Source organism: Bison bison, unplaced genomic scaffold (assembly GCF_000754665.1).
Source record: "Bison bison bison isolate TAMUID 2011002044 unplaced genomic scaffold, Bison_UMD1.0 scf7180017864032, whole genome shotgun sequence".
Taxonomy (NCBI): domain Eukaryota; kingdom Metazoa; phylum Chordata; class Mammalia; order Artiodactyla; family Bovidae; genus Bison; species Bison bison.
In genome coordinates this window covers 7,634,247-7,647,991 of record NW_011494604.1, presented here as the reverse complement: position 1 = coordinate 7,647,991, position 13,745 = coordinate 7,634,247, and the positions used below count along the sequence as shown (strand labels likewise).

The window sequence follows — 13,745 nt, the reverse complement described above, 5'->3', positions numbered from 1 at the left end:
AATCATTTGGTCTTTTCATTTTCTTTTTTCTGATTTTGTTATTTAAGACACTCCTTCAATCTCCTAGCTTCGAATCATTTACAGATTTGATTAATATGTCCTAAGAATAGTCAACAGAATAATATAAGGTGAAAAAGTTTTCTGCTATTAATCTATTATTTTATTTATTTATGCAGTCATTCCACATTTATTGAGTAATCTTTATGCTAAGAGATAGCAGTAAAATGGTCAACAAAGCAGAAATGATTCTTACCATCAAGATATTTACAACCTACTGGGTAAATACATTTAATCAAATAATCACACACATAAATATATCACTATGATCAACAATAAAATAGAAAAAGTAAAGTATTTTTGGAGCATATATAGCTAATGAACCAATACAAATCTTAAGTGACATTGAAATAAATAGGTTGTTGAACTATGAGTTTCAAATTCAAAAGAGATATTTGGACTGGAAATATATACATAAATTTGAAAGTCATTAGCATATGCTTTCGGAATTCATTAGTATATACAATATAAGAATAGTGAAGACTCAGTTGTACTCTTATGAAAAGACCATCAAGACACCATTATTAATAATAGCAATAAAGCTAGGTAGAAAATAATGTAATTATGCTCCCTCTTACATAGGAAAGAAAAACAAAATATATGTATATTCCAAAAAAATTTTTGGAAGAAAGCACAAGAAGCTAATAAAAGAGGTTGCACAAGTGGAGGGATGGAGGAAGAGGAAGCCTTTAAGTGGTAAACATTTTCCTATTGTTTTGGTTTTTAGACATCCATGTTTTGAAAAGCCAGGTAGAGAGGGATGAACTATGAAAAGAGACTTCCCTGGTGGTCTAGTGATTCAGACTCGTCACTTTCACTGCAGGAGGCACAGGTTCAATCCCTGGTCAAGGAAGTTCCTCATGCTGAAAGGAGCAGCCAAAATGAAAAAAAAAAAAGAGGCAGGGGTGGAGGGGTGGGGGGAGAGAATGAAAGAACATCTAGAGAAGTGGAGAGTGTGCTGTCAGTGAAGCCAAAGGGAAAGTAGTTAACATAGTCAAATGCAACCGAGAGGTTTAGTGAAATCTACACTTTTGAAAAAGTATTCACTGTAGGAAGGGAATCATAAAATCTTCAAACTAATGACCAGCCACCCAATAAAAATTAATGAGGGACATGAATACAGTTCACAGCAAAAGAAAAACAAACAGCTTAAAACAAGAAAAAAAGTTCAACTCTCAATGGAAAACATGCAATTAAAGTTAAAGAATTCTGTATTCACTTATAGTGGCAAAAATGAAGAAAACACTCATCTACCCTTAGGGGAATATTAGTATTCATTTGTTTAAGAGACATTTGACAATGTCTACTAAAATAGTATATAGCTTATGATTAAGTAGTTCTAGTTTCAAATATAGAAAATTCATATCTCCTTATCAATACAGATACATTATACACACATTTACATGTGATATAAATTACACATATTTGTGATTTATACATATTTGTAAACACACATATACATTGATGTGTGAAAACATATATGTGCAAATATCCTCAATATATCAGTGTTTTACCAGCAAAAGACTAGAACAATCTAAATATCCATCCATATGACTGGCTTCAAAATTATGGTAAGTTTAGAGAAAGTATATTTGTGCAGATATGGAAAGATATTTAAGATATATTAGGTGAAAGATATCTAAGATATATTAGGTGAAAATTGCAAGTGTATAACAGTATATATAGTATACTTCCATTTACACAAAACAAATTAATGCATATGTGTTTAACTGTGCTAGAAGTATGTAAAGCATCTGGTCCCAGTGAATGCCTCTTAAAAGGAGACCCAAACACTGAAAGAAGGGGAGTATTTACTCCTCATTTAGTTTTGTTCTGTGTGAATTTTTTTATTACATCCATGTTATTCCTTCTATCAAGAAACAACACCACCACCTAATTTAAAGAAAAATATTGTCCTTTAATTTTAAAGTTATTTTAGGATTATAGTGGTGACCTTAACAATAGTTGTTTGAATGGAATCACAAGAGAGGAAGCCAGCTCAGTATGGGTGAGACATGAGAGGGAGATGAGTAAATGAAGAAAAAAGCAAAATGAGCTCAGTAAGTTTTGCTTCAAAGGGAGAAAAGAGGTAGAGTCATAGCTGAAGTTTAAGGTACAGTAAACAAATGAAAACTTTTTTCATTTGTTTCTTTTTCTTTTTTTAAGTTGGGAAATACTTGAGCATGTTTAAGTGTTGATAGAGAAACATGAGCTCGTTTAAATGCTGATGTGAAAGCTCTTAAGGAGGGGAAGCAGAAGGAGTCATTCGCTGACCACATAAGCAGGCTGAGAAGGGAGGACAGAATGCTATAAAGCACAGGCAGAGGACTTCCCTGGTGGTTCAGTGGCTAAGACTCTGAGCTCCCAATAGGAGCCTTGGGGCCAACAGGGGGCCTGGGCTCAATCCTTGCTTGGGAAACTAGATCCCACATGCAGCAACTAAGAGTTCCCAAGACCTGGTGCAGTCAAATAAATAAAAATAAATACACACACACAAAAAAAAATTAGAAGAAGAAGAAGGCAGGCAAATGGCATTTCCTCATATGTAAGAGAGATCAAGGCAGGAGGAAGGTGGAGACAAAAATCATCTGGTTGTTGGAGAACAGGGAATTGAGCAAATTCCTGTCTTATAGTTTCCATCTTTGTGAAAAAAGCAATGAAACAGACTATTAGCTGAGTTAGAGGAAAGGTAGAATGTGAATAGTCAGGCATCTTAGAAACTCGAATGAAGGTTTGGTCTGAAACTTTAATTTCAGACAATTGGAGAGCACGTTGACTAGAGACATATAGAAAGCTTGCCCAGATGAGATCAATATTCATGGTTTATAACACAATCAACCAACCTACACAGTGTAATATTTTTTCCCAACAGCACCTGGATCCCCTGGTATAGGTATAAGGAAAACCAAGAGTTGGATTGGGGTGTTGACAAATGAGTACCAACTCAACATAAAGAGTAAAGATACTAAACATTCCTTGGTGGCGATGGTTTCGTCACTAAGTCATGTCCATCTCTTTGAGACCCCATGGACTGTAGCCCACTAGGCTGCTCTGCCCATGGGATTTCCCAGGCAAGAATACTAGAGCTGGTTGCCATTTCCTTCTCAGAGGATCTTCCTGACCCAGCCCAGTCTCCTGCATTGCAGGCAAATTCTTTACTGACTAAGCCACGGAAGTCCCTATTAAACATTAAAGACTCCTCTACCTCCACCATCTTTAAGATCCATCAGTATTCTCTACATATTTTTCACTTATTTTTAATTCATAAATATACACATATTCTAGTAAAACTTAATAAACTAAACAGAGGGGGAAAATAACTTGAAAGGTTAGGGATTGAGATGTGAAGGAATGGAAGAACCAGTACTTGTTGAGCATGAGCAGTTGTGCTAGATATTTACAAATGTGGTCTCATTTGTTATGAGGTGAGCAGTGACTTCTTCCAGGTGGCTCAGCAGTTAAGTATCTGCATGCAGTGCAGGACACCTGGGTTTGATCCCTGGGTTGGGAATATCCCCTGGAGAAAGGAATGGCAATCTACTCCAGTATTCTTGCCTGGAAAATATCACGGATCAGGAGCCTGGTGGGCTACAGTCCATGGGGTCACAAAACAGTCAGACACGACTGAGCACACACATGGTGGGCAATGACTATTTCCCCATTGTACTCTTTTCTAACAAAATTTCAACAAAGTCAGAATTCTTCCTTTTTGAGACTGTAGTGTTAGTGGTTAAACTCACCTCTCTGAGATCATATACAGTCAAAGCGATGGAAATGATGGACATGATTATGATGGCAAAAGCATACTCCTTATAGTCTTCACTAAACCACAGACAGACACTGAAGAGTTGAAATACATAAAACGGATTTAAAACCTATTGGCAGACATAAAAACAAGAAGACAAAGGAGATATTTAGGCTTTACACTTGGCTATTCATTGGCTTTTTTGGTGTCATAATCATCTCCATGACACAAATCATCCTATAAAATATTCTTATTTTATTTATGCAGCAACTACCATGTACTAGATATGGCACTAAGCAACTTGACCTGAATTTACTCATCTAATTCCCATAATTATCTCATTAAAACAGAAGTCATTACTTATCCCCATGGTAAAGATGAAGAAACTGAGCCTTAGATATTGAGAAGTTGCCCAACATCACAGAGCAGCAAGTATCATAGACCAGGACCTGAACCTAGACAATCTGGCCCCAGAGCAACTTACTTTTAATCACACGGCACCTTATTAATTTATGAAGTATCATCTCATGTTTCCTCATGTTGACCATGACAACTGTCCTTTGACAACTGTCCTTTGAGGAGTACATAATATCATGGCTTCCCTGATGGCTCAGATGGTAAAGAATCTGCTTGCAATGCAGGAGACCCGGGTTCGATCCCTGGGTCAGGAAGATCCCCTGGAGAAGGAAATGGCAACCCACTCCAGTGTTTTTGCCTGGAGAATTCCACGGACAGAAGAGCCTTGTGGGCTACGGTTCATAGGGGTCGCACAGAGTCGGACACGACTGAGTAACTAACACAGTGTATGTCTGTCATGTGTATGTAGTAGTAGAATCATGTCCAGTTTACATTTACTGGCCTTCAGAAGACTGAAGTAGTAGGTCAGGTTTACAAAGTTTAAATTCTTTCTAGTTTACTGTCCTTCTCTATGACAAACATTGTCATATCTGAAGCCTTTCAAGTACTTTATCGTATGAGTTGAAGACTAAATTTTCTCATAGAGAGCCAAGCCGAAGGGGTAATCTGTAGCTGAGCATCTAGAACACTATGGGAGAAAGTAGAGATTTAACTCCAACAGTTGTAATCCTGCTCAGGTTAAAAACATTTTGTGCCCTTACTCAAATTCCTTCTAGTTGATTTTCATCTTTCTAAAACAGAAATTGTAATCTTTGCCTCTGGTTAGGGAATAAGCACACAGAAACTTTTCTTATCAGTTTCTTCTGCTCTCATTCATGCCTTAAAGCTTGCTAAAAATTATTGAGAAAGAAGCTGGGGTTTACTAAGCCTGTTTTAAGGCAAGGAGGAGCAGAGATCATGTGCAGGAGAGGATCCAGAGTATAGCTGTATAGTTACAGTGTCAGTAATCACTGTAAAATGAAGAATAAGCCCAGGGATAGAGTCAAAGAGAAAAAATTCAAGGACATAAATGATGGTCAAATCTTTCTTTCCCTCCCACACATACACACTGAGATTAATAGAACAAATAAGGCAGAACAAACACTTTTCTCTTACAATTTTAGGTGCTGAGGCAATTGTGTATGCTGCCCATAAGAAAGGGATTGAGTTGGTTAAGTTTTAATTATTATTACAGTGTCACAAAGATGAGACAGGAGACAAAAGCATTGGATTAAAAAGGACACAGAGAACGGAAATCCTATGTTCACTGAGTCATTAAAGGGTAAGTAAACACATGAGCATCCTATCTTATGCTCTAACAGGCATTGTGTATGCCAAAATAGACCCCAAGAAAGAGGAGGGACGTGACTATGCTTAGCATTCTTTAAAATAGTCCAAATTATGGTTTCCATTGACAAATAGCATTCTTGATCATTTGACTAGAACCAAACTTTTCTAGCCAGCACCAAGAGAAAATACTGATTACCTCCTTGATGAGCAGCTTCCAAATGGGTGTGATTTCAACATCAATAGTATTTGGCCCACATATTAACCTCCTGTGGGGAGAGATCACAGATCACTCAGTCTTTATTTTTATTTATAAAAATAAATGATTTCTCATTCATTCATAAAAAGGTCTGTTCCATGTTCATTTTCTCACTTGTCAGATCAATATAAGCCTCTCTTGTAACATAATACCTCCATCTTTCTCAAAATAACTGGAGAAGGGGAGGGTTTCCAGGTGCAAAACCAATAAACATGACCCTGTTACATTTATTGAACTAGACTCTTCATGAAGTTTAAATTTTTCCCTGATGGTAATTTGGATGTTTAATTTTAGTCATTGTTCCATTCAGGCAGTTTCAGGATTGGCACCCTCTCAACTCTGTCTCTCCCCAGCTCTGGCTCCATGGATGTGGGACAGGGGTTCATTACAAGAGAACAGTTTTACTGATAAGAAATACCATGCCTGCTTCCCTCCTCCTATTCAGTTCTGGGAAGCTGCAGAATTTATTTTGTGAGTGAGTGAAAAGATGTTGAATTCTCAAAAATAGTTGCACAGATACACAGCTCTTTAATTGAAAACTCAGAGATGTGTTTCTTTGATTCTACAGAACAGTGACTCTGTGAGTATTTTGCTGTTAAGAACACTAAAACACTTTATCTGTGGCTTCTATGTAAATGCTCAGATCAAAGAACTTAACAAAATGTATTACAGCAGTGCTTCCCAAATGTAATGTTCACGTAGATAACCTTGTGGTCTTGTTAATGGCAAGATTCTGATTCAGTAAGGGTGAGGTGTGGTCTGAGATTCTGCATTTCTAACAAGCATCCAACTGAGGCTGATACTGTAGACTGTGGGTTTATTCAAAGTGCCACCAAAGCTCCACTCTAAAATGGTCAGGAGGGGAATGCAGGAATCATAGAAACTTAGGACTAGCAACATGTGTATAGAGCTCTCCTCCCCACTTTTAATAATTAGGAAACTGAAACCCAGAAAGGAGAAGCTATGTGCTTAAAGCACACAGGAAATTAGTAACAGGCTCTTGACATTCAACACAATGCCCTTCCCAAACCTCACTCCTATGCCCAGTAACTGAGTTAGAATTGTAGAAGAGCTACAAGTCTTGAGTGATATTTTTCTACTGCTCTATAATTATTATTTTGCTACATTATATATTGTAATACATATTTCCTGATTAGTCAAAACTGGTTTAACCTTATTATAGTAACCTTGAGAAGCATCGTGCAGAGTAAAAAGATAACTAAACCTATAGTCAAAGATGTAATTCTTCCTCTGTCACTTCCATCTGTGTGACCTGGTTTAGGCCATTAACCTCTCTGAGTCTCAGATTTTTCATCTGTTTTATTGAGATGATAAGGGTGTCTGTTCTAACTCACCCACAAAGTTGCTCTGATGAAGTGAGATAATGTATATAAACACATTTGTTTTAATAATATTAAATAGAGCACTACAACATATTCTGATATTATTAATAACCAGTTAAGACAGCCATTTCCAGGGCCCTCTTTTAGACTACCTGGTGACAGTCATTTCTAGCTGTCAGTATAGATCAATAACAATATAGATAACAGTACAGGCATCTATGCATCTATAGGTACATAGATAGATAACAATAAACTTGGTACCTAATTTCTTGTTCTTCTGTTGTCAGACCAGATCCAAACTTTAGGTGTATCTTGGCAGAACTTAGCCAGTCTTCCAAACAGCTAAAATAATAATAATATTGAGAAAGACATATTTAACAAAATATTTCTGAGATAGTCTTTTTCTTTTTGGATACAATTGCTCAAACAACTTACCCAATTTTCCGGAACTGTCCCTCCAAGTTGTCCCAAACATATCTTATTTTCTGCACTTTTATGCACCTCACCTGCAAAAGAAAAGTACTAAGGAATCCCCAGTTTGAGGATCAGTGGATACACACAATCCAGAGACTAAAGAAGCATTTGTGGAAGAAGCAAAGGGAGAGCCCTAACATACTTAAGATTTTATCCTTTCCTAGCATATCTTGTCCTTGGCTATGACAGAAATGGCATTCCTTATTTGAAGTCTTCATTCAGTCAATGTGCACCATGGACTTACTATATAAGTAAAACTCAGCCTCTGCATTCCACTACTTGATAACCTAACAAGGGAAGGAAATATGTTATAAAAAGGGAAAACTATATCATACAGTCAAATTATATACATGTCAAAGAAATGAATGCATAATAAAGCAAAAATTATAGGATTGAAATACTGTAGAAATATAGAGGGTAGATGACAGAAGGTGTCATGGAGAAGAAGAATCAGAGCTGCATTCTTAAAGGATTGGAAGAATTTTGTTCAGATGAGAAGATGACATTTCAAAGAGGTTTTGTACAATTTAGTTGTGGGGAAAGGCAGGTGAGGGGGGACCTATTTGACAGCAGAATGGAGAAGGAGGCTGGAAGGATAAATAAAGATCAGAGTATGAATTCTCAAATGCTTGGGTAAGTATTTAGAACTTAATTTTGTAAGCAACAGATTTGCAGAATAACCTATGGAAGAGACACTAAAAAAAAAGATTAGACTGACAGGTTCTAGAAGTCTGTGAGGGCATTATTCAAGAAAATGAACTCTAGGAAATGAGCATCTGAGGGTACTGGTGATGGGAAGGAGAAGAAAGGTTAATGCTTATATTAGGACTTTCTGTTTCTAATTTTTAAAGCAATTTTACCTATGAATCTGAACTTCCCTTAACTGGTGATCTAATTAAGCACAAAGAGAAACGGTAAGACTGTCATATTGTCATGCAGCAATAGTTGGAGTCAACTAAGGCACTTTTAAAAACACTGATAAATGCAGATATTGAGCCTAGGTCCCAGAAGTTTCCTTTTCAAGACTTCTTCCCCTTCCTCATATTTTATTGAACATGTGTCTTCATTTGTCAGTCCATTTATTTGTTTGATGGAATTAAAGATGGTGGAGAGACTTCCCTCGTGATCCAGTGGCTAAGACTCTGAGATCCCAATGCAGGGAGCCCAGGTTTGATCCCTGGTCAAGGAATTAGATCCCACATGTCATAACTAAAGATACCAACAAAGATTAAAGATCCCATGTGCTATAACTAAGACCTGGTGCAGCAAAACAAATAAATTATGCTGTTCTTGTTGTGGTCGAGTTCAACTTTTGTGATCCCATGGTCTGCAACCCACCAGGCTCTCTGTCCACAGGATTTCCCAGGCAAGAATACTGGAGTAGGTTGCCATTTCCTTCTCCAGGGATCTTCCCAACCCAGGGATAGAACCCACATCTCCTGCATTGGCAGGTGAATTATTTACCCCTGAGCTACTAGGGAAGTCCAAATAAATTTAAAAAAATTTTTTTTTAAATTAAAGATCGTAGAGGCCAATAATATTCTGAGGTTGTATCCATGGGATGATTTGGGATGCCTACTTCTCCAGGTTCATGGCCAGCAACAGGTTAAGCAATCTGTTAGCTGGGTGCTTGACCTTTTTTTGCTTTTGTTTACTTTGGCAATTAAGACAACTGAGTGGTAACAATTGACAGTAGAGAACTGCTCAGTAATTGATTTTATTATTTTTAAAAACTGACCTTGAGCTCATAAAACCAATTTAAATAGTTGCCTACACCTATATAAATTTCAGAGAAAGAAGTCTGTTATAAATATGTTTTAAATGAGGCAATGCCAAAGAATGCTCAAACTACCGCACAATTGCACTCATCTCACACACTAGTAAAGTAATGCTCAAAATTCTCCAAGCCAGGCTTCAGCAATACCTGAACCGTGAACTTCCTGACGATCAAGCTGGTTTTAGAAAAGGCAGAGGAACCAGAGATCAAATTGCCAACATCTGCTGGATCATGGAAAAAGCAAGAGAGTTCCAGAAAAACGTCTATTTCTGCTTTATTGACTATGCCAAAGCCTTTGACTGTGTGGATCACAATAAACTGTGGGAAATTCTGAAAGAGATGGGAATACCAGACCACCTGACCTGCCTCTTGAGAAATCTGTATGCAGGTCAGGAAGCAACAGTTAGAACTGGACATGGAACAACAGACTCGTTCCAAATAGGAAAAGAAGCATCAAGGCTGTATATTGTCACCCTGCTTATTTCACTTATATGCAGAGTACATCATGAGAAACGCTGGACTGGAAGAAACATAAGCTGGAATCAAGATTGCCTGGAGAAATATCAATAACCTCAGATATGCAGATGACACCACTCTTATGGCAGAAAGTGAAGAGGAACTCAAAAGCCTCTTGATGAAAATGAAAGTGGAGAGTGAAAAAGTTGGCTTAAAGCTCAACATTCAGAAAACAAAGATCATGGCATCTGGTCCCATCACTTCATGGGAAATAGATGGGGAAACAGTGGAAACAGTGTCAGACTTTATCTTTTTGGGCTCCAAAATCACTGCAGATGGTGACTGCAGCCATGAAATTAAAAGACGCCTACTCCTTGTAAGGAAAAGTTATGACCAACCTAGATAGCATATTCAAAAGCAGAGACATTACTTTGCCAACAAAGGTCCATCTAGTCAAGGCTATGGTTTTTCCTGTGGTCATGTATGGATGTGAGAGTTGGACTGTGAAGAAGGCTGAGCGCCAAAGAATCGATGGTTTTGAACTGTGGTGTTGGAGAAGACTCTTGAGAGTCCCTTGGACTGCAAGGAGATCCAACCAATCCATTCTGAAGGAGATCAGCCCTGGGATTTCTTTGGAAGGAATGATGCCAAAGCTGAAACTCCAGTACTTTGGCCGCCTCATGCGAAGAGTTGACTCATTGGAAAAGACTCTGATGCTGGGAGGGATTGGGGGCAGGAGGAGAAGGGAACAATAGAGGATGAGATGGCTGGATGGCATCACTGACTTGATGGACGTGAGTCTGAGTGAACTCCGGGAGTTGGTGATGGACAGGAAGGCCTGGCATGCTGCGATTCGTGGGGTCGCAAAGAGTCGGACACGACTGAGCGACTAAACTGGACTGAAATATGAATGTTAACTAGTCATAATTCAAGTAATACTAATTTAATATGATGGGAAAAGAGTAACCCAAATACATTTGAATGACAGAATTCAAATAAGATCATTTTATAGACATAAACTCCCTAGGATATTCTTTGGGGATTAACCTTTATTGTAAGACAAATCCGGTTGCATAGCTTATAATACAGGGCATGATACTCCTAAGAGTTAATATGCACTGAACATCTACTACATACGTGCAACCATATTGATCTTTGCATTTCTTAATTAATTGAATTTCATCAATTAATATTAGCAGTAGGCATTATCAGAGTTTAATAATTGACTCAAGATTACAGTTTTGAAGGATGAAGATGAGATTTTAACTGAGCTCTGGCTCCAAAATCCATATTCTTTATAATGTTCTATACTGTAAATTAAAGATTGGCACAGTGGAGGATCTGAATTTAACCATTTTTATTGAAATATATAGCAGCTGTACAATATTCTGTAAGTTACATGTGTACGATACAGTGACTCACAATTTTTAAAGGTTATATTCCATTTATAGTTACTTTAAAGTATTGACTATATATGAATTTAATCTTGTATTTGGAAGGAAAAAAGATTCACCTTCTCTAGCATCTGCAGGAGCCATAATCGTACTTACCTTTAGGTCTGGCTTTCTTATGGCTCTATTTATGATGCTCTCCTCGTCGGTGATGAAAGGATTGTCAGGATTAAGCCTAAATGCGCTGTTCAAGGCTGACAGGCAGATCCACATTACCTTTTTCCGAGAGTAAGTTTGGAATTCATCCTGAGGAAATAAACACCAAAACTCCCATGAAGTTAAGGAAGTCATCAGGCTAAAATTCAACCTGAAAAGCATTGTTTTAATATAACTGTGTAAGTTTGCAGAGTTAACAAACCCTCTTGATGGGACTACATGTCTTTGAAAGCTAGTAGATTTAGAGCTTTAAGGGGCAAAGTCTTGTCATCACTTACGGAGGCATCAGAAGGTGAATATGATGCGGTGGCATATGACAGCACTCAAGAGTCATGAGGCAGATGTTCAGGTAAGAACCAGTGTTCCCTATTACCCTCCAACCATGGGGCTACGACCACATACAAATTTCATAGGGAAAAAAAAAGTCCCAAACAAGCAAGCATTCCAAAGTGTTTCTAAAGGGCTAAGAGACCAGGTGAACTGAACCATCCTCTTATTTTGAGGCTTAACTTCAATGCCACTCCCTTTAACACCTCTTGTGGGGGTGGGGGTGGGGAGGACCATCCCTATACCAGCTCCAAAAGACTGCCACTGTCCCTCTCTTGTGCTCCCAATTACCTTCTGCCTTACATTCTCTTAGTTCTTCCAGTCTATCTTGAAGGTAGGTGCCATATTTTACTGTCGCTTACATCCCATCCACCTGGAGAATTTTGATTCACTCAGTGAGAATCTGATGAATGGATGAGAAAAGTATGGAAAGTGTGAGCTGAACACGCCCAGGGGTGATTGTCAAGATGTTGGCACAGGCAGCACTGAGGAAGGCATCTTTGTGCATGACCCTAATTGAAGCTGCTTCAGTTTCAGTTCACTGATGACTCCATCACAGCATAAAACTAGAGGCAGCAGCACTGGACTGAGTAACAGGGACCATGATGGTCGCTTAGAGACTAATTGACAACCGCAATAGTTATTATCTGAATGGGTAAATGACACATGTAAATTCCACTTGGATGTCTGGTAAACCTCAGGAGCTAGGAAGAATGGCCAGGAAAGTGAAGCCTGGGAAGCAATTTGAGGCCTAGGAATGTAGGTCAGAACCAGAGATTGTCTCCATCACAACCACTGTTGCCATGAAGAGTGAGCTGACTGCAAAAGGCAGTGAGAAGCATTAGTAATTATTGTAGCTAAGTCTCTTACAATGATTCTCCTCAGGCAAACCCCACCTCCATGCCTTTGTTCCTGCTGTTTCCTCAGCCTGGAGTGTGCATCTTTAAGTCTTCCTGGGGCCGTATCCTAACCATCCTTCAGTGTCTGACTCAGAGTTCATGTATGGGAACATTCCTAATTTCTCTGATCTTTCCTCTAAATCATCAGGCTGCTTGAGATTCTTACCACATACTACCTCACTGCATCATCCTTTGTCCCCTCACCTTATCACTTTTCTCAGACTGTAGGTAGAGATCATGTCTGATGGATGTCTGTGCTCCAGCCTGACTTAGCACAGATTCTGAGAGAGACAACTGGAGAGAGAGAGAGGAGGGAGATGATCAGGGAAGGCAAAGCAAAGGAAGTAGGGAGAACAGAAGAAGGGAGAGGAAGAGAAGAAAGGAGAGGAAAGAGAAGGAAAGAAGAGAAAAGGAGAAGAAATTTTAAAAAGAGAGGAGGGGAGGAAGGAAAAACCTTAGTAGAAATTTGAAAGTTAATGAGTTACTATTAAAAACCAGTAAAGTTGGCTATACTTCATTTTTTAACTACTAAATCAAATCATATCTGCATGGAGTTACCTTCACAGCCTAAGAATAACTGAAGGTGGCTACATTTCCAGTACTAAGCCACTGAACTGGGGCATGTTCTAGATACTGTGGAATATGCCACCAGTTCCCTAGAACACAGCTTGACACAGCTCAGCATCATACAGCTTTGCCTTTGACCACATGAAAGAGTCAAATGCTCTGTTATGAGAAAAACTTTGTGTTTCCAATAACAGTAATACAACAGTTAATATTTATTGACCACTTATTAGTTTTCAGTTCAGTTCAGTTGCTCAATCATGTCCGACTCTTTGCGACCCCATGAACTGCAGCACGCCAGGCCTCCCTGTCCATCATCAACCCCCATAGTTCACTCAAACTCATGTCCATTGAGTCGGTGATGCCATCCAGCCATCTCATCCTCTGTTGTCCCCTTCTCCTCCTGCCCCTAGTCCCTCCCAGCATCAGAGTCTTTTCCAATGAGTCAACTCTTCACATGAGGTGGCCAAAGTACTGGAGTTTCAGCTTTAGCATCATTCCTTCCAAAGAACACCCAGGGCTAATCTCCTTCAGAATGGACTGGTTGGATCCTG

The 13,745-nt window shown here is 38.6% G+C and overlaps 1 protein-coding gene across 5 annotated transcripts in view; it reads right to left on the bottom strand.

Moving 5' to 3' along the window:
• Nucleotides 1-13,745, bottom strand: part of ATP13A4 (ATPase type 13A4) — a 124,089-nt gene that overhangs the window by 57,635 nt on the left and 52,709 nt on the right. For all 5 annotated transcript variants that reach the window (XM_010834403.1, XM_010834402.1, XM_010834404.1 and 2 more), the window contains 5 exons: nt 11,345-11,491; nt 7,523-7,593; nt 7,349-7,429; nt 5,685-5,754; nt 3,798-3,932 (listed from right to left, as the gene is read on the bottom strand). In XM_010834403.1, coding sequence (XP_010832705.1) covers nt 3,798-3,932; nt 5,685-5,754; nt 7,349-7,429; nt 7,523-7,593; nt 11,345-11,491 — 504 coding nt within the window. The remainder of the gene's footprint in view (nt 1-3,797; nt 3,933-5,684; nt 5,755-7,348; nt 7,430-7,522; nt 7,594-11,344; nt 11,492-13,745) is intronic.